This window comes from Aptenodytes patagonicus, chromosome 1, assembly GCF_965638725.1.
Source record: "Aptenodytes patagonicus chromosome 1, bAptPat1.pri.cur, whole genome shotgun sequence".
In the NCBI taxonomy this organism is placed as follows: domain Eukaryota; kingdom Metazoa; phylum Chordata; class Aves; order Sphenisciformes; family Spheniscidae; genus Aptenodytes; species Aptenodytes patagonicus.
In genome coordinates, this window is record NC_134949.1 from 69,350,138 (window position 1) to 69,371,827 (window position 21,690).

A 21,690-nucleotide genomic window follows, 5' to 3' on the forward strand; every position below is an offset into this window, starting at 1 on the left:
TGTTGAATTAATTTTACTAATAAATTAGTGATTTTTTTTTTTTTTTTTTATAACAAACCAAGCCATTTTAAAAAAAAAAAAAGCTCTTCATTGGAGTCATTTTATCCTCAGTCCTCTGATGCTTTTTGTCCTCATAGCCTGATATTAAAAAAACGTATTTCCTAGGTAACTAGGCAAAGATATTTTCAGTAGGTAGCCATACTCATGTTAGTCCTAGTCTATACGGCTCAGATAAGTAGCAAGGACTTCAGTACATTAGCACCATCTGTGCAAATCTATCTGATACTTTGCATACTGATGTAGTTATTGAAGGCAAATCACAATCATTAACCTGTGATGTATTTTTCTAGATTATCTAGGTTAAAAATACCTCAGACAACTATTTCTACAGTCATATCACTGGTTTAGAAGTATATTTTAGGAATTTTTATACCCCTCACACTTACTTTTTCTTTCCTTTCAAAGAAATTTAACTTTTTTCACATTTTTACTTCTTTCTTATGTCAATTCTGTTTCAGATCCAAAAAATCACTTAAATTTTTTTAGACTGAATTAAAAAAATTAAATCTGTTTCTGAATTTTTCTTTTCCTAGAAAGTATTTCCCCATACTTAAAAGTAGCATATGCACTGTATATTTATTTGCCATTTTGAAATAAATATCTAGATAGCGTTTTGCAGTCATAGTATCTGTAAAATACATATGTGTGAATGAAGTGTTTTTTCTTGAACCTTTTTCTTACAGGCTCATGAGGCAACACTGGAGGCTAGGGCCAGCCCAGAGTTAAGTGACCGTATGCAGCAGCTGGAAAGGGAGGTAACACGGTATCGGGAAGAATCTAGCAAGGCTCAAGCTGAAGTGGATCGTCTTCTGGAAATCTTGAAAGAGATGGAAAATGAGAAGAATGATAAGGATAAGAAGATAGCAGAACTGGAGAGGTGAGGATGGTATAAAGTTACTAGAGGAGCAAAAGACCTGATTAAAGTTAGAGATAACTTAGTCCATTTTTCTTGCCTTAAAAACCTTAGGGTGCCTATTTTGGGAAAGTCTGTTTAGAGGTTTTTCTGCCTTCAGTCCTTTATTTTGGTAGATTGTAAGCAAAAAGGTGTCTTACTGTGTGCTTTCATTACCTGGCTGCTCAAAAATAGGGCTGATATAGATAGAACTAGAAAGGTAGATAGAGCTGTAAGGGAAGGGAGATGGTAGGAAAAGTTGCCGACACTGTGATGTGTTTGGAGAACAATTTGTTCTTTTGATTTAATAAATTCCTCAGGCATGGTTCTCCAAAAAACTAATAAGAAAAATGACTGTTAAGAGCTTGTGTACTAGTTACTCAGGTTCTTCTGACAAGTGGCATTGAATCTCTTACTGGTAGGGACACAGGTAAAGTTTGGCTAATGTGAAGCCGAATGAACAGATTTGCTTTTGTCCAAACGAAATGTGATTCAGCACTTTTCAGCATTTTCCATCTTCCTGTTGGAGCCAGGGTGCTCAGATATTTTTTTCTAGCCTTTAATGTTCCAAACAAAAATGATAATTTATTATGATTCCATGACATTTGTATCACAATTACAAATAGTAGATCTTGGGAAAGACCTGAAACAGGTTCTGTTTGCTGTCGTTTTCTCACCTTACAGTGGGCCACGAGGGAGTTTCTAGGCAGTAATACCAGTTTGGGGTTTTTTGTTTACCATTCGCAATGAAGAATCACTAAATTGGAAAAGCAAAATGGAAATTTGATTATTCCCATTTGCCTTGTGCCAGAATAGTCTTTCTAATTTCTATCCTATCACTATTTAACTGCTCTGCATTTAACGTCGGGAAGATTAGGGGAACTGAGTAGAGGACGTTTCAGGTTCTGCATGATGGCAATGGTTATTGTTCATTGGCTTGATGATAGTCAAATTATGGGCCCCTCTGAATGATTTGAAAAACTCTTTTCCAAGAAGACCATTCTTGTTTCCTTGAAAGTGACTGAGCTCTGAAACAGTTCAACTTGTCAGCTGGGTTTCTTCTCTCTTTGTGATTGTAAGCAGCATCCCGTTAGTTTTCTTTAAGTTGTTGTTTTATTTAACCAAAATTCTCTATACCTATGGTGTAAGCTTGAACACCCAAAAGTGAGGATATGTCCTTCTTAACTGTCTTCCCTTTTTTTCTAAGTGATATAACTTTCAGCCCATTGATACATGATGTGTTCAGTAGAACTTTCAGGCAATAGCTTGATAGAGTAGGTGCATTTAGTACGGCAATGAAAAAGCTAAGTAGCAGTTACAAGTCATATTTGTCTGTGTGACTTTTTTCAGTCCCTTAGAGGTGCCCATCCTGGGTGTGAAGTTCACCATGTCATCATCTTAGGGCATGCAAGTTGACTAGGGATCAGGGTATAAGCAACAAACTTCTATTAGAAGTAAGGTATGGGGAAGAAATATGTTCATAGTGGCTTAATTTTTTTCTGTGTGCAGAAGTGATTACTGTTTAGGAAAAGCAAGTCAGAAATACTCATCATTCCTCAACCTGGTTCCTAAAGGAGATTGGAATGGCAGGAAGAAAATTTTCTTATGCATGCTTTTAATGCAAGTCTGATTTTTTTTAATTACATTAGCATTCAGAAACTCTAATCAAGATTGGGACTTGAAGTATCAAACACTGAATAAACACATATAAGTGGCCTATAATCAAAAGAGTTTATAGTCTACTAAGCAAAAATAACAAGATAAATGAAGATGGGTCTCCTCTTTTACAGATAGATAAAAGCATTGGCAGCCAATCTTCAAAGAGTTAGAAAGGAACTTTCTTTGAAAAGATGCAGTTCCAGACATCTGCAAAGCAATCACTGTTTTTCATGTTACAGTGGTAGTTTCTTGCTGTTTCAGGCACAGACCAAACTCTTACTATATCAATGAAAGCATTAAAACCCCCAAATGTCTGGACATCATTCCGTAACAACTTGGTGAATACTTTGACTATTCAGTGTTATCCATTCCTTCTTACCACCTGATCTTCGCTTTCATAAAAACAAAAATAGTGTTCCTCTTCTCTTTTTAACTTCTTGTCTTTTCTACCAGTACTGAGATAACATAGAATACATCTTTTATTTCTAGTAATTGGAATAGGTATTTCAGCTATGTCAAAGAAAAGACTACTTTTATTATCATGTGATTGCCAGCAGCTGTGTAAATCAAGAGGGGGGGGAAAAATCTAAGAATATTCATGTTCTCTAACCACTCTAAGTGGAAATGGAAAAGGTCTTTGAGATCTAGAGACCTAAGGTGCATACTCTTATTGTGGTGCATTAGCAAAGTATCAACACCTGAAATGATTTTTCAGGTGGAACTGTAGTATAATCACAGCACTGGAGAAAAAGATGCAAGGTTTCAGATACTTTGTAGTGAGGTTTTGACTGGTAATTTCTCTTTTTCTGAGTAATTGTTGAAATTTCTATTTGGCCTTAGTTGTTTTCAACTGCTCCCCCAAACCCCTATTCTCTGGAAGTTTGCTTTCTCCTTGTGAGTTTTTACACAAAGCAGAGATTTTAACATGCCTATTAAATGTATAGGTTGGTCCTGGTTTTATCTACCATGCTTGTTTATAAAGTATTCTTTCATGGCTGAACTGATATATCCGGGCACGTTACATGGATGTTTTAGACCTAGAGTCTTGGTTTTCTGAAAAGAATAGATAATTTTGCCTTTTAAAAGTCCTTCCTAAACTGTGGTCCATGCAGAGTGAGCTAGAGATTATCTTGACTTCTAATGCTTCTACAGCTGTTCAAACTCTGCTGTGCAAAGAAGAACCCTAGTGCTTGCAGAAGCATTTGTCAGCAAGCAAAAAAAGTGACTATTACTGTGCCTATCAGGAACCGTTATTATTAAGTGTAGAGCAAGATGAGAGGAAATAAGTCACGTTCAGAGAATAACTGTACTAACAAAAATGGGATTTTTCAAAAGAGAGAGTCTCTCCCTGGAGTTTTTCCTTATGCTAGTTGTATGTGACAACTAGACCATACGTTGTCAGGAGAAGAGAAATAGTAACACGGTTTCATCCATAGAAGAGAAGAAATGAGTCGCCTATTAGGGAGGTATGTATAGGGGAACAGAGAAGGAGAAAAGATAGGAGGAGAGGAGGATGAAATGAAAAGCAGAAAACTGTTTTCAATGATGGCAAAGCTGCCTTCAGTTCAAATTAAAATAAAGAGGGCAATGCTTCCACTCTTCAGTAACTTGTTGCAATTACTGGGTCGGGGATGTTGTTTTTCAGCTGTGAATGGGAGGAAAGATATCAAAAAATAATGTATTAAATATGGTGCATGCTATGCAAAAGTTTGAAAAATACTCTAGAGTCAAGATGAGATTGAAAGCACAAGCTCATTAATTTATATTCTCTGTGGGCAGGATTTTGCTTTTTCTTACGGGAAGGTGGGCCATAAGTCCGCATTTCTTCTGTGGGTGAACAGCCCTATAAGTTCTGTTTCTGTCCCTGGATTGTGGTGGTGTAGAGGGTTTTATAGCTGTCTGTTTATTCACTTTCTTTATAACTAACTGTTTGCTTCTTGTACTGCCATTCCATAATCTCCTGTCTCTCTGTAACTTTTCATTTTGTGTTTTGTTTCCTTTCTCGCTTTTTTTTTCCATTTATACTGTCACGTCCTGGTTCCACGAGTTGTTTTGTTTTGTACGTGCGGGGGTTTTTTTGACTATGCCTTTTCTCAGAAAGCACGCCTCCCGCAAATTGCACCCTCCCTACCAGGTGTCAGTCCCTGCACCGCAACACGTAGGGGGGTTTGTGTGGGACTTCCTGGGAAAGTGAGTGGTCTACAAGGCTTCTGTTTCCTACGGGGTGGAATGTCACTGCTGGCTGCCCGGCTGCTGCTGCTGCTGCTGTTTGGGTCTGCTGCAATTATGCTTTTTTTCTTAGGTCAAACAGGAACTAGTTATGTCAAGTACAAGCTCTAACAGTCTCTGCGTTCAACTCATGTCACAGTGGTTATGACCACAGTCCAAAGGAGGTTTGCTGCTCTTCACCCTGATTTAAACTGGACAGAAGCTGTTGCTTTTTATTCTAATTCTCTTGCTGTGTTTCACCTTTGGTTCTAATCTCTGCTATCAATTCTGCCTGAACCAGCTAAAACTCAAGTGTTCTAAAATGTGTCATTGATAGAGGTCAGTATTGCCTTATTCTTGAGTTTTATTGTGATTATTATCCTGTAATAAGAAGAAGAAAAAAAAAGAAGACAAACAAAAGAAAAATAATGCTAATCATCTGGGACATGGCCATCACAGCCTTCAGATGGGTGGTTTACACACAGAGGTATTTGTGTGCATATATTCTGTAAATAAGAACTGACTCTATACTTGAGAGGTGGCAGTAAATATATACGTATACGTTGCTTCAGAAGTAAGCACTGAGTGAATATGTATGGAAATCCTGGTTCCAGTTACAGACTTGAAACTGATTTTAATTTGGCATGATTGCTATATATGATAGGTAGTCCTTGTAAGAACATAGGGCACTACCATTTTTTTCCTGAATGAAACTTGAATTTGATTTGGGAACAAAGGAAGACACTGCCCAGCTTTGGAGTACCAGCAGTCCCATTAAGGACAGCGGGAAATGATGGCTGTTTTAAGAGAGATTTTGGGGAGTTTTTCTAAAAAGAATTTAAGGATGCCCTGTTCAAGAAGAAACCTTCAAACTTTTGATGTGTAACAGTCAAAAGGTATACTCCTCATCTTAAATATTTCTTCTCAACAGTAAATAAAAATAAAAGATTAAAAAACACAGGGTGATCTCAAAGGAGCGCTGAAGAATGTGGGCAGTAGAAGGAAGTATCTTACTCTGTATGTCTTTAAGACAGTGATACGTTTACATAGTGGTCTGTGAAGGATAGATGGAGAGGGAAATTAACTGCATGTTCCATCAGCTTTATGGTTTCCTAGAACAGTGTAAAGGAAACTATACTAGTAAATTATGCCCTAAGCTTAAGTAAACAATTTGAAGTTGAAATACGTATTTTCAAACCACTACTCGTATCTTGTAGTAATTCTCTTTGGTTTTCAAGTTAGTTGTTTCTGTGAATTTTTAAATAATTTTTTTAGACAATTCCTAAACAAGAACCACATCAGGGCATATAAGTAATTTAAACTAAAAGGGACGTTGTCAAATTAAAGAACAAAAGGTGTTTATAAAGTCGTAATCATCACCGTTAAAGTTAACCTTGAGAGATGGTATGACTATAATTCTGTATTATTGTAACTCATTAAAGTCCTCAAAAAATAAATTGAACTCTGATTCAGGCATAGGAAAAACTGAAATAATTAAATATTACTTTAAAACACTTTAATCCATTTTGGTACCATAAATCATAATAGCAAATCAAATATATTTATCTCACAGTTGCATGGTATTATTACAAGGCAGAATTTGTTGTTGTGTTTCTCCTCCACTTCCCTCAAAAATCCCTACCTTAAGTGAATATTAAAATTCTAAGGTTAATCACTCAAAACTTAGGACATTCCAAAATGAAGATTGCCACGTAATTTTAATTCACCTCTTACGTGAGCCTATGCATCACAGTAAAGTGATACAGTCTTTAATCATATGAACAAATTTTTTCCACAAAAATGCTGCCTTCGGTGTGTGAAGGGCATAGCTGAAATTGTCCCTGAAAAATCCAGGGTGAGGCTGACACCTGTCATGGAAAATTTCAGCATAATTTGTTAATATTTGGCAGGCAACTGAGAACAAGGTTTTGTAATGGAAAGAAGTGGTAAGGCCCGTAGTCAGTCCAGCTCCACCTCTGAGGACACAAATCTATTGAATATTAAGATTGTCATCATTTCCAAGCTAGGAAATGAAGAAGTAATTTCTTTCTTCTCAGTCTTGCTTTATCTTCGTACAAAATGAACATTAGGCCTGAAGTCCCACTTCAAGTTTCACAGAGAAAAAAAATAATGCATTTTATATCAGCATAACTGCTCTAAACAGATAAGAATATAAGATGCAGGCACCTTTACTCACAGGTATTTAGCTTCAGACATTTGAAAGTATGCTGATTTTTCGGACAGCAAGTGTCTGCCTTCTGACAGTCAACCCTGTTAAAGTGCCTTAAGATCAACACTCAAACTCACTAATCGCTTTTGAAACCTGCATCTAAGAAAAGAAAAGAGAGAGACACTGCCAATAATTGCAAATCCATCTGTAGAGAGCACCAGATAGAAAAGCCATCATAGTGATTTTACGGTGAGTCCTCAATCCATCCTCACTTTTTCACATAATGGGATATCCTTTTTCCATTTGTTCTTTATTTAGCTGTCCTTTATTTCCCATTCTCTCCCTTTCCTGTGTTTTGGGAGAAACTGAAACTTTGTTATATTGCAGAAACAGCTGTTTTAAAAAACAAGGTCAAAGAACCCCAATTAGTCCAGCCCTTGACATGGTGAGAGGTCAGGGCTGGTGCAGGCTTTGGCTGAATGAACTTGCTGTGTTATCCCATCATTGAACCACCTAAGCCTGGGTGCTTGCCCTAGTATTATTTCCATGTTCAAGCAGGCAGGACTGACACTATTAAAGAGAGTGACTCATCTCTATGGAACTGAGTACAGACCGTCTCCTTTGTTCAATTCAGCAATGGGCTGAAAGCATTGGTTTATCTACTATTCCAACACCAAGGATCTGATCTTGGATCCTCCAAGAAGGACTTTACACTAGAGACATACTTATGAGTATTAAGAAGCACTGATTGTGAACTTTTTTGAAAGCTTCTTTTCCTGCCAAATTTCCTGTAGCATTAAAGTCCTGTTTGTTTTTGTCATTAAATCAAGGTGGTTATCAAGCATTCCCTCTCATGCCTAAGTCTATTATCTGTAATGAATACAGGAGTTGTCATCTGATGATTTATACTCTGCCTGCATTGTAACAAGGATGGGTTTTATTTAGCAAATATCTCCCAATCCAACTGCTAGATCAGTAGAGTGTAAGAGCTATGCTATAATTAAAGTAATTATAAAATCAGAGGAGAAAGAAAATTATGTAAATAATGAGCCTAGTCTGCATATTGGGGTTTCATTGTTACCTGCCTTGACTACATCTCTTCGAAAGCTGTCTTGTAGCTTCATTTGTCACCACCAAAAAACCCCTTTTATATAACTGATACAGTAAAAATAAAAGCGGCAGATCCTTACGTTGTCTCGGAGTACAGTAAGAACAAAAGGCAAATCCAGTAATCGCCAGTAAGCCAGTGAAATGGCAACATTAGTGCTCCATGGCCATCTGTGGTCATGTTTGTGCTCTTAGATCGGTGCATGCATGTGTGCATGGATGCACAGACAAACCTTCCCTCTCTCTGTCTCTCCATCTCTTCTCCATCCCTCTAAATCAGCTAAAAAGAAAGAAAAAGACCAGCCATCGTTCTTTTTACCAAGAAAAGTTGTCAAAAGTGGTAAACATAAATAGCCTTTCTGCTTTGACTGACACAAGGAAGATCAAGTGCGTATTAATCCCTGTCAGACTACTTTGAAGGAATGACAAAGTTGTAAATATACACAATCACTCACTGTCAAACGAGTGGAATTCAAAGGTCAACTAGAAATCATTACATAAACTTCTCCCTAAGTACATCTGAGACTAATGTAGCAGACTCATTCCACTCCCTATAATATACAAGCGTGTGGAAAAAATTATAGCTGGAATAATCAACAGCTTTTTAAATACATATTTTTTTTTCTTAATTAAAATACTAAAGTGTTTACATCTCGCCAACGATCAGATTTAAGTCGGCTATACCTTTAAAATTAATGAGATGGCATTTTGAAAGATAATGGATTTCTCCAAAGTACCATTTGGTGTTACAATTGTATTGTCTCCCTGTGTGACTGTTGCATCGGAGTACACAGTTGATGGGGCTGGGCAGAAGTGCTGCTGCTGGATCTTGTAAGGAATGCTGCAAGTGTGTGTTCTTGCTCGAAGGGAAATAGTGTAAACTAAAAATTACTGTTTTGCTCTGTAAATGAGCATGTCTCGGTATGTATCTGATCCTGCTTGCTTGGGGCTGCTTCCTGGGGCAGATGCTTGCTGCGCTCCTCTGCTCAATTTCACTGATGTAGCCCTGTGCACTGAGGCTTCAGCTCCAGGCTGTAGCAGATCTCCATTGACTTCCTAGTAGCTGGCAATTTCAGGTGTCTGCCTCGGTTTTAGTTTGAGTGATAGCACAATTCCAGATTTTTTCTAATTTTAATGTGCTTTCAGACATATTCCTTATTTTTGTTTGGATAAATATTGATTATTCTAAAAATCCACATTTTTTTAGAAATATTTTGAGCCCCTGTAAAAAAACATGGAAAAAGGGGCTAGCAATTACACAAAATGTATTTTTCTTTGGAAGAAAGCATTTATTCCATCACAAAATGAAGATGTAGCGATAATTACTCTCCATTCAAATCCTGTGCGGCTGGCTAAATAATACTTATGTAGCACACAGAAAATTGCAAGTGACCTCAGCATAGCATTTCAGGTACTGTTTTGCCTTCATCTTGTGCCAGCAAAAGATGCTACCTGTAATAGCAGTTGAAAGAACAGTGTGGTTCATTCAAATTCTACAGGGCTATCCTGAATTCTAGCCTGTACTTTTTTTCACTGTTAAATTGAAGAAACAATATCACAATATCATTACAATAGAACCAGGAACTGCAAAGGGTCCCTGAAACACAAAATGAGAAGTCTTAAACTTTCATAATCTGGATTCAATAACAGTCATAAAAAAGACAAGCTTTTTTCCCCTTACCTTATTGATTCCCATATCTAACCAAGCGTTTATTTTCACTTTTTTGTTCCCTTTTGTTAAATCTGTTTGACCAGTCGTAGTTCTGCAGCTCAACTTAGAGAGTGTACTCTTGGATTTCAGTCAGAATAGTTAGTTAGTCGCTTTTCTATATGAATTAACTGAGGCTTTTGGAACATTGTAACTTACCGAGATGTGGTATTTGGCATTTTGCAAGTCTCATCTTCCCCAAAATCCCCAAATAATCTTTACAGCCTTTACAACAGCTGTCCTTGAAGAACTTGATTTGAAGAATGTTAGTTTAAAAGCCAAAGAAAAGTATCTTTACATTAGTTTATCTGTTGCAGACCAACTATACTCTTCTCAGCTGTACCTCACTCTGAAACTGCTGCTTGTACAAATTCAATATCCTACACTGTTGTTTGTAAAATTTATGCCAGAAATAAGGACTTCAAATTTCATTTACATGGTTCCATATACCAAGAGTAGTAAAGCATATAGCAGTTAGCCTATCCTATAGAAATATTTTTCTCCAGACCATATTCTGCCTTTTTAGAGTGAAATTTTGCCATGGGAGAAGTACAACATCTGTGGTAGAAGCCAAATTGCCACTTTGGACAGCAGGACATTTACTTTTCCTCTCTTCTATTGACTGAAAAAGAATAAAGTTTAAAATCAGATTAAAAAGATCTGTATTTATGGCTCCTTGTTGACTTACATTGCTGTTATCAGTGAAATTGACAGCAGATGCCTATGAAAAGATACTGGAGATATTTGAAAAAAAAGCAATAATGAACCTATGGGACCTCATGTTATACAGGGAACTCCAGCATTTTGTCTTGGTCAGTCCTGCTGTTGAACAATGTTGGAGAGAACTGTCAAAGATATGCCTGTTCGGTCATTATTGTTTTTAGATTGCACCTTATATGGGAGAATTAAGACAGCAACACTGCAGGAAGAAGAGGCAGGTGCTTTTTTTGTTTGTCTCTGGAAGGGTGACTTCAATGCCAAAAGTAAGAAAGATGAACTTTTAGCTTTGACAAGTCTTCAGGTCTTGAAGACTTTACTCCATGGTTGGGGTTTTCCTCCCTTCTGTTCCCTTTTGACAAGTTTGGGTCGTCTGTAGGAAAAGTGGAAAAAACCGTGTGTCTTGCTCATGGAGAGAAAATAAGCCCCTAGAAGATGGCATAAAGGAACACATTAGGGTTCATCTCAATAGTCAAACTCCACATTTTCAAAATGTTAGTTAGAATTCTGGAGGGAGGATACTTGGTAGTGATGTGATGTAAATCCAGAGTTTTCCATAGTTGGCTTATTCCCCTTTCCTGAGAACTGTCATGTGTTAGAGACTATTTTCTCTATAGAAAGTTGCCTCTAAGTGAAACGGTGTAATCTAATATAAATGTCCTTTTTTCTTTTTTTTTTTTTTAATTAGATGTCTATAAAACATGCAGCTCTTTGTGTTTGTGAAGGATTGTGTGTCTGTGTGTCATTACCTGATTTAGATCTGCTTGTTTTGTCCTGTGTTCTTGAACTGCCTTATCTCTGGACACTGTTTTCACAAACTCTAACTCTTTTTCTTTCGCATCTCCTTCCTGGATTTGCTGCTTCCTTCAGCCTCACCTCAAGGTCAGTATTCACTTTTAATAAAGGTGTTTATAAGACTATTGTCTATTCAGCTAAAATTGGAGATCTCACAGAAGATTGCACATCAAATTACATGATCTACAAAATAAAAGATCAGAGATTTGGTTAAGTCTGTGTAGGAGGATGGGTTAGATAGGGTGCACGTTTAGAATAAACTTGTACTGAAGAAAATAATTTACGTCAAACCACTGTAAATCCATGTTGTAGTGAACTGGGAAGAAGGGGGAAGACTTACCAATGAAGCCTTTCAAGGAAAAAAACCCTACAGAAACAGGAAGCTGAAGCAAGACAGTTTATATACTATTGGTTTTATCTGTTACTTCAAGAAGAAAAAAGATTGAACATTAGCCACATTCTCTGATACATGCTGTTGAGTGCAAAACTAGTTCCTTTAAAATACTAGTCATCCATACTTTTAACTGTTGGATTTTTATCATTGCATCTGTGTTTGAAACCTTGTAGTGGTGTTGCAGAACTAGTTTTGGTGCAGTTTGAGCGTATTGTGCTGTCAGAAAGAACCAAGGGCTGAGGGTTAAAGATAAGTAAATTAGCAAGAGGATAAATTTGTTGAAGGCACAAAGTGATAAACTACTAAAAAAACCTTACCAAGAGACAACATGTTTTGAAGTCGTTCAGTCATGGCTCAATTTTTTATTTTTCTATTTTAAAAGCGGTTGCTAAACATAGATTTTGGGATTTCAATAGAGTAGCTAGGAGTAAACGTCTATGGCCTACATACTACAAGTCAGAGTACGTGGTCTAATGACCCCCAGTTGCCTTTAAAAGGCTCTGAAACCATTTTGGATTCTAGTCTTTGCTGATAAAGTCTGTTTGGTAGAAAGCATCCGTGAGTCCTGACGAAGGAATGATTATAATTGCTTCAGGCAGTGTCTTTGCCCAGAAAGCCACTACTTAATGACTAAAGTTCTGAGTTATTGACCAACATCCGGCTTTTCTATTCCTGATTAACACCGTGAAAAATGTGGTGGTGAGTGGAATCCCATGACGCTGCGATGCTGCTGACGCCTTTAAATTGTGTCAGCGTTCTGACCTTGGTTTGGCACAGACATTGCACTTGTGGCCTTGGCTGCGTATTTTCCTTCCTCCCACAAACTGGAAAAAGATTGGAAGTTAATCATGTTGTTGTCCATCAATACCTTCTGTATTCAGTGCGTCGTACTGGCATACTTGTAATTGTTGGGGAGAAGAGGGCTGTCCTTGAATGACCCTCTTTTTTCAGATCCAAAGAACAGAACTGCCAGGAAGCTTTGCTGCCCTGTGAGCATTCTCCTCTGAAATACACACAGTGTCTTTTCTTGCATGAACAGGACTTCTGTTGGGTAGTGTGTATTTGCCAGTTGCCACCGTGAGTGGAGTTTGATGTGCTTTGTCTGGCCGACAAAGTCCTAAATGTTACAGAATCCATCTGTCAGAGATATTTCTGCTTCAATCCATATGGCTGTAGGCTTTTATCAATACCTGCACCTATGCTGGAATTTGTGATGAACAAGAGGGGGAACTATTTTTAGGGTGTGTTTTGGGTGTGTTTTTTTCTGAGACTTGGCATGATTTCTCTTTCCCCAAACAATGTAACCACAACTTTTATTTCTCTCATTTAGAGCATATTGTAAAATTTGGCTAGAGAAGATATGACTGTGGTTTGAGTTGACCAACTGTTACGATCTTTGAAGAGTTTTCTGATAAGACATTAAAGAGATTGTCCATTCTGTCCTCATAGTTTGTTAGTGGTTTTATTGTGGGGTTTTTTTAATGTTTTTTCATTTTTTAAAATTGATTGCCATGATGGCTAGTTGCTGAGGTTTTCATATATTTGTTAAAATAAATCAAGAGTGTAAGGGAATAGGTGGAATGACTGCTCTTGGAACTATAAAATCCCTGCTGGCCAGAAACACAACGAAAAGATTCTCCTGAGGACAAGCAGGAAAATTACAGGGGTTGCAGTACCACTCGTTTTCTTTCCTGTGCATTTCAGTGTTCGCCTGATTACCATTAACTGCAACATATGAAGAAACAGCTGTTCTGTGAAGTTACAGTCTACATTGGAAGTTACTATGGGAGCCATAACTTTATTTTTCTCTTAATGGTGTAAAGCAGTTACTTTTTTCAGACATCAAAGCAAATGTGCCTTCCTGGAAAAGAGCTGAATATGTGAAAAAATGCATTAGATATGTCTGTCTTCTAGAAACAGGAAGAAATACTCAGAATTATATCTGTTCTCATCAAGAACAGCTTTGCTTACTGTAATCAGTGTAAATCCTCTGAATTTTCCGATCTATTAAGCTTTCATCATCTCTCTCCTGTTGATAAACTCAGTGAACCAGAACACAACAGTGTAAACCACATCACTGTTGCTGTTACGACATGTACTTACTTACTGCTCATAAGTCTAAGGGCCTAGAGTGGATGTCGTACTGATTCATAGTAAATAAAATAGACTTGAAAGGCATGGGGATTAAAGCAGTTTTCCATAAGGAGTTTTTGCTAAGCATCTCTGTTGATGACAGCATTACATAAAGAATTATCCAATGCTGAGTTTGAGACTAACAAGCCAAATAACACCATTCTGGTGTCATTACCTGCAGCAGTGAAAAAAATAGAAAAATACCGCAAAGTCGTATGGTACAGTTCTTTTAAGTGGTTCTTATGTATACATGTCACAAAAGTTGAGATGGAAAAAGATAACAAGACTGACAAAATCAGGTGCTATAGCGAGCAACTGCATACTTTTCAAGGAAAGAATGAGCTATATTGATAAAGCAAAAGCAAGATTTCTAGCTTCAAATTGGGCAACAAACAGCTTAACTGCTTCAATTTTTTTTTTTTTTGCATTTAGCTTTAATTTATCACCATTATTTGTATCTTGTCCGCTGAATAACGTTAAACATGCTATTTATCATCAATTTACCTTTGTAGCATAGCACTGGAATAGAAAAATAGCTGGAACTGTAGGATAGGAGGCCTCCCGCAGGAGGTTTATCTTTTAGTGTCCTGCTTTCTACTGTCAGATTTTCTAATAGTTTACATCACATGGTTAATTGTACTGTCTGTCATCTTTTGAAGCAAGTAATGCAGATCTTAAGAGACATTTTCTGGATCTTTTTGCTATGTCAAAGAGAATTTGATGCAATAGGAAGTAATAAAAAAATACTGTGAACCTTATTTCCGCACCGCAGAGTGGCTTGGTGATTAGATGAGTACAGACTGGTGGCATAAATCCAGATAAAAGTCTCTGCTATGAGCGTCCATGTAAAATTATGTCAGTGTAGCAACTCAAGTGTAGCCTTATAAAATCAAAGTAAAAACAAAATACTAAATCTGAGGGGATTATTTCGGTCCTTTTTCCAGAGTCCTAAATTTATGTTAAACTGAACGCATCTAACCACCGAAGAAATATTTAAAACATATCATCCTTCTATAAGAAGATGACAGATAATATTGCATAGAAAATTAAGAAAATACAGGAAACTCAGGATACTATTCAATAATTATTAAAAAAAAAGAAAAGAAAAAGCAGAGTACTTCGTTACAGGCATATAGTCTGTGGTTCCTGTGGGTTTTTCATTGTGATGGAAATATCTTTATACACTGCGCCATATACTGTATCTCCAGGAAGCTGTGTATCTGAGGGCTGAGAAAGTGCCTGGGCTGTCAGGAGAAATTTCACTGGAAGTGTGGCTGGCTCTTTAGTTTCATACCTTCAGGAGACTCTGGTCTTCATTCTGCCACCATGCTGGTCATTAACCACGTGAGGAAATGATAAAAATGTCAAGCATGTCAAGTCAGCAATGGTTAGTTTTAGCTCAGCAGAGCCAGATACATTGTGTTCAAAGAAGTTTCCATTTGAATTTCCTTGGTGTCTGAAAAATAACAACCTGTAATCGTTGTTTTCTATTTAATATATTTTTCCTTTAATTCTACTTAGAGCAAAAATGGCTTTATGGAATTCTTTACATTAAAAAGTACTCTGCATCTAAGAGTTGTCTATGCCTTGTGAGTGAGAAGTAAGGCATCTGCAAGATGATAGCAGGGAGAGGAAGAAATGAAGGCGTCAGACTTGTTGGCTGTGAAGGTTGGGTGGTGATGAGTAGGGCACAAAATAGAACTGCGGTTTTCCTTAAAACAGGTCAGTGACATAGTCTTTCAAATTTCCTTTAGGTATAGTGATTATCACAGCTTTCTTCCTCTGTTTGAAGTGGAATCTGTAGCTTTTCTGTCAAAGGTCCTCTTTTCTTGCCTCATTTCACTGCACCTTAAAGCAAAATTATTCACAGCTGTACATCATCTCAGAATTCTCACTTTTCTGCAGTCTCACATGATCTGATTTCTTTTCTATTACCTGCTGAAATTAATTTAATTATATGAGACACTGACGAGTTGTTTTTCTTTCTGTTATTGCTGTTTTCAGTACATGTATTCACAAGACATGCAGCTTTCCTGTGGGAATTTGAACTGAGGTAGCATTAGAAAAACGTGTGACTGGATATGGCACCAGGCGGGGTTGTTTGTACGTCAACAGTATGCTGTGAAATTTGAAGAGCTCTGAGTCGAATGCTCCGAGAGATTAGAGGAATCCCTCACAATTTGCTTTTTTCGGATATAACAAAAAAGATGTCTTTTTACCATACTATTTGAAACATCAAAATACAACATTATTTAGAATACATTTTAAAATGTGTCTTCATGTTAATATATTCCAAAGTTAACAAATTATCTAGCACATCATCATCAGAAGATTAACTGAAATTATCATTCAAACTTCATGCAACATTAAACTTTTTGACTAACCCATATGTGTCACATCACATTTAGTCAAAGGAATAAAATCTGAAGGTTATTCTTCTTCTTTAATGGCTAACTTCTGTGTAAAAATTTATCCCCCCAAATGGCTAGATTTTTATTTCTATTAAAACTCTAAAAGCCAGGTAAGTATATGGACAGACAGTGAATTTATGTGTCTATGGTAAAATAGTCTTGGTGCAAACATTTCCATAACTGACAGTATCAAAAGCTTTAACAAACCCTGGACTCAGCAATAATATGATAGTTACAGAGAACTCAGTTGGGCATGAGACCTTTTTAAAAGACCACTGAAAAGGGTGAGGAGCTCAGTAGCTTCTTTTCCTCCTTTTTTACTGATAAGGACTCCTTTCAGATCCCTGAGCATAGTGGCAGAGTCTGTGGGAGTGAAGCATTACCCACGGAAGTGGAAGACCAAGTTACAGACCATTTAAACAAATTAGAAATAGGCAGATTGATGGAATCAGATCAGATACATACAAGGTTGCTGAGGGAGCCAGCTGATGTCATAGCGAGGACTCTTTCTATCATCTTCAAAAGCTTGTGGCTGTCAGGGAAAGATCCTCATGACTAGCAAACATCACACCCATCTTCAAGAATGGCGAGAAGGAGGATCCAGGGAATTGCAGGCCAGTCAGTATAACTTCAGCTGCTGGGAAGTTTTTGGAGCAGATCCTCCTGAAAGCCATCTCCAAGCACCTGAAGGACAAGAAGGTGATAGAGAACAGCCAGTATGGATTTACAAGGGCAAATCATGCCTGACCAACCTGATGGCCTTCAGCAACGAGATGAGTGGCTCAGAGGGGAATCAGCACTGTATAATGTCTTTTTAATGATGTGGACGATGAGACACAATACACCTTCAAAAATTTCATGGATGATAGCAAACTGAGGGGAGTGGTTATGGGGAGCATATGCTGGAGGGCAGGGCTTGACAGGCTGGAGAAATGAACTGGCAGAAACCTCATGAAGTTCAATAAAGGCAAGTGCAAAGCTCTGCACCTGGGGTTGAATAACCCCCGCATCTGTACAGGCTGAGGGCCAACTGGTTAGAAGGCTGGTTCATAGAGAAGGACCAAGGGGTGGCTGAGGACAAGCTGAACTTGAGTCAACAGTGTCAAGTTACTGTGAAGAAAGCCAAATGCATACTGGGCTGTATTAGCAGAAGCACAGCTAGCAGGTCAAGAGACATGGTTGTTTCCCTCTGCTTGGCGCTTGTGAGGCTGCATCTGGAATACTACGTCTTGTTTGGGGCTTCCAGGTACAAGAAAGACATTGGGATAATGGAGTGAGTCCAGCAGGCAGGCCGGTGAGATGACTAGGTGTTCAGCACATGATATACAGGGAGGGGCAGAGAGAACTGGGTATGTTCAAGCCTAGGAAGAGGAGCCTCATGGGAGATCATACTGTGGTCTTTCAGCTATCTAATGGAAAGATCCAGGGAAGACAGAGCCAGACTTGTCTCAGAGGTGTTCAGTAAAAGGTTGAGAGGCAACAGACACAAATTGCAACACGTTCCAATCTACGTTCCAATGAGATTATCAGTGGAAAAAATTCACAGTGGTGGTAGTCAGGTACTGAAACAGGTGCCCAGAGAGGCTGAGGAGTCTTCATCACTGGAGATACTCAAAACTCATCTGAACATAGTTATGAGCAACCTGCTCTAATTTGGCCTTGTTTTGAGCAGGGGATTGAACCAGGTGACCTTCAGAGATCCCTTCAACCAAAATTACTCCATGGTTCTAACTTAGTGTGGTAAGTTAATCTGTATTCTAGGACAAGAGCTACAATTTTTGTGTGTTTTTGGTAAGGATTTGCTGCATAACATTGACCTTGAAAAACAGGATAAACTAATTGTCTTGTTATTTTATAGCACTACAGCTGTAAGAAAAGAAAGTAGTAAGAAAAATAGGGGGGGGGGGTGTCCACTGCACTTTTATTTCTTGCAAATTTCTACTTGTATTCTCAGTTTTTCAACAATTTTAAAAAGCCCTAAGAATTGCTGCTTTTTGGGATAATACATCACCGTGATATGTGTCAGTGTGGTATCAATAGGCTTGTCCTTTCATAAATAATTTTACCCAGATGTTCTTCTTTCAAGATTTCTAATGTTGCCTTTATAGACATGTAATGCCTGAGGGCAATAATAGCTTCTCCTACTTGTGTCCCCTTCCTTCCTGTCCCCAAACACAGATGCTCCCAAACCTTATTGCTGTTAATAGAATCAGAGAAGATAAAATTGGAAATTATCTCTGTTTCCTGTGTTTTTCATATGGCCTCTGTAAGCTTCCCTTGCTGGCTGAGGGCTTAGACTGGGACAGGGACCTTAGATCTGACAGCGTGGCGGTTTGCTACTCTGCATCTGCAGTTACCAGGTACGCTGTTATGCCTTGTCATTCGGGTTGAAAGAACCATTTTCCATTTGCAGTATTCACATCCCTTTTTGTCACATCCTTTCTCTTGCTCAGGTTGTGGGCAAATAAAATAGAGCATACTTGACTCCACATCTTCTCAGCTGCCCTGTAGAGACAGAGCATTTTTCTGCTGTGAGATTTTCAGCTGGCTGGGAAGTTAGTCCTCGTGTGTTTAGTCAGCACCTGTGACTAAACTGAAATGTTACCTTTTGTTCTTGTGTTACTTGTGAAGATCAGGTTCCATTTTTGACCTGCACATGAGGTGACTTCACTGCCTCAGATGAGGGCATTGAAACCCTTGTGTTTCAGATGTGCCTCTCAGTACTTTATTCATCAATTCTTATTACAACTGATCACTAGCTAATATTTTTCATCCTGATTCCTGTGAAACCAGCTTTCCTAACTGGCCTGTGCATCTTCTCTGCAAATAATTTTCCATCTTTTGGATGAAAAATATGCTAGATAAGCATAGAGATTTATTACAGTCATACAGTTTATAGATTCAATGCACGCTTCTATTGCTATCACTCAATTAATTTGAAATCACTCTTAATCACATTACTGTAAAATGAAAATAAAATTGCTTATTCATAAAATTATAAAATCTGCTATTACAGATATTGCAAGATAAAAACATGCTTAGCATTCTTACACTAAGATTAAATCGGTAAGCTCTTTTTTTCCCCTTTTCCTTTCTCTTCTGTGGCTCTCTTCCATTTCATTGTCCTGACAGGGTGGTGTAGTCAAGTATTCCCTCCTTCTGCATAACATGTTCTTCATTTGCAAACAACAGAGGGCCCCTTTCATGCTGGAATATGTCAGCTTTTCTAGCCAGTCGTCTTCTTGAAGTACCCCAGGTAATTCAGACAGATTTAATCATACTGTCAGAAACTTACTTCATTTCCTTATCCAGCAGAGAGGCTGTTCTTCTTAATTAAAATAAATGTTTTTTCACTTCTTTGGAGAACAAAATATTTCCAGTTGTCACTTTCTGTTCATGACTGACTAATTAACTCCTAGCTCTAAGGGGTAAAGTGACACCTATCCTTTTAGTCACTCAGCATACTCAGTTCGAAGTGAAGTGTTTTTACATGGAACATTATTATGTATCTATTTACAATACTGAACAGATTTGCTAGAAATTGGGACCAAGCATGATGGTAGTTTTGGGGTGACAGTGGGGTTGGAGTGATTCAGTTTCAGCATCCTTCTTTCAAGCATTCTGGAATGAACTTGATAATTACAAGAAACCTATCTCCTTTTTTAAAAAACAAGAGTGAGAAAGAATTAAAAATTTGAGTTGCAAAATACTCTCTGTAGATAGACCAGAAGAGCCTCATTTGGTCCTAGAAATTACAGGTGCCAACAACTGGCAGTTGCCAAGCCAGTGTGCTCAGTGCCAGCCTTGACAAAAGATCGCAAAAGGTGTCAATCCAACAGAATATTGAGGCTGCTTTCCTACTAGTTCCTACTCCCCTGTGTTGCTCAGCTCCCTCCCAGCATGTAAACTTCTGACCTCTCAAAGCCATGGATTTACTGTAGCTCACCAGACGGCAGCTCTAAAAAACATATGTTGTCTTCCTTAGCTTTCAGCATCAGTCCAACTTTTAGCTTTACCAGTCCCACTGGCACTAATAGCACTGACCAGATTGTTTCCATTCTGAATGCCAACAAAACGCAGATTGTCTGCAAACTTCCCCTTGCTTTTTTCATGTCTTGAGTTGTTCATGCCGTGTTTGATGAAGTCACACACATGCTGGGAACTAAAAAAGAGGTGACATAATGCAACTTTACCGTACAAGTATATGTAAGGGTAAAGAATCTTAGCCATGCAGGCTTCAGTGGGGATGCTATGTCTTTGAAAATACATTCTTTTGGGGGCATCTCCTGTCATACGTTTTCTCTTTTACCAATATTGTGTTCAGTGTAGTTTGGTTCTTTCTCTAGGCCTGCCTTACTCTGTAAATCTGCATTATATGCTCACTTAGTTCCTTTAGTCTGCAATGTTTAAAAAAAAAAAAAAGTATTCTGTTTAATTTTTGAATTTTCAGCTGGTAGGATTCTTGGTTTTGCTGGATGTGCCTGAATTCCTCAGGTAATTGTACCAAATAAATAACAGCATTAATGTTGTTAACTTATAACCAACTACTAGATAGGTACACACATTCACTTCACTTTTCAGTGTGTAATTTTTCACTTTGCATAGATAATACCAGCAGAATATGTTAGCAATGTCACATAGAGACCTGAATAAAGTTTAGAAATAGATCTTTTATTTTTATTACTAACTTCTTCTAGCAATATATATAAAGGATATAAGAGCAAACACTTTTTCAGTATTTGACATGTCAACATATTTTAAAGGATTGATACCTCTAATTCTTTTAGCATTGCTTGCTTCCTCCCTGTTCTCTTGCACCTTGCACAGAAAATCTTTTTTTTCATCATTTACTTTTAGGCCATCCTGTATGAAAAAAACTGGGAGAAAGCATTAAATGAAATTACTAGTAAAAACTTTATCAGGCTACTGCAAAATGACGCTTTATACTGCAAAAGTGGCCACTGACTTGGAATGTGAAAAAAATGGATTCTTCTGTGCATTTGGAGTACAACACTTATGTAATAACTGCAACATTTTATGTAATTTCTTCTTAAAGGAAATGTTTCATGATCATATCTCCCAATCAAAGGGACTGTTCCCTACATTATAGGTAATAGGCATAGTTTTTGTAGAGACCATGCAGTGGCATTATATAAAGGTTATCAGTGAGATGCAAAAATAACTGTTGTTTTTTACTCCTTAGTTTACGGCATGCCTTCTTCCCTTTCTTGTATCTCTTGCTTTCAGCACAGGTTTCACATTTTAATATGGAATATGCAGATGCCTGCTCAAAGAGATGGGGCACGGCACACAGTTTTTGACAGTTTGTTTCCTTTGCTTGTTTCCATGTTCTTTTTGAGTATGCTTGGATCACATGAACAAACGACAGCTGAAATGTAGCTGAAGGAGTCTGCTTTGTATTTTTAAATGCTTAAA

At 37.7% G+C, this 21,690-nt stretch overlaps 1 protein-coding gene across 10 annotated transcripts in view; it reads left to right on the forward strand.

The window, feature by feature from the left end:
• The window catches only part of ERC1 (ELKS/RAB6-interacting/CAST family member 1), a 309,608-nt gene that overhangs the window by 136,651 nt on the left and 151,267 nt on the right, over window positions 1-21,690 (forward strand). For 7 of the 10 annotated variants that reach the window (XM_076341250.1, XM_076341288.1, XM_076341269.1 and 4 more), the window contains 2 exons: window positions 744-937; window positions 11,392-11,403. In XM_076341250.1, coding sequence (XP_076197365.1) covers window positions 744-937; window positions 11,392-11,403 — 206 coding nt within the window. The remainder of the gene's footprint in view (window positions 1-743; window positions 938-11,391; window positions 11,404-21,690) is intronic. The other 3 variants (XM_076341261.1, XM_076341278.1, XM_076341295.1) reach the window with 1 other exon arrangement.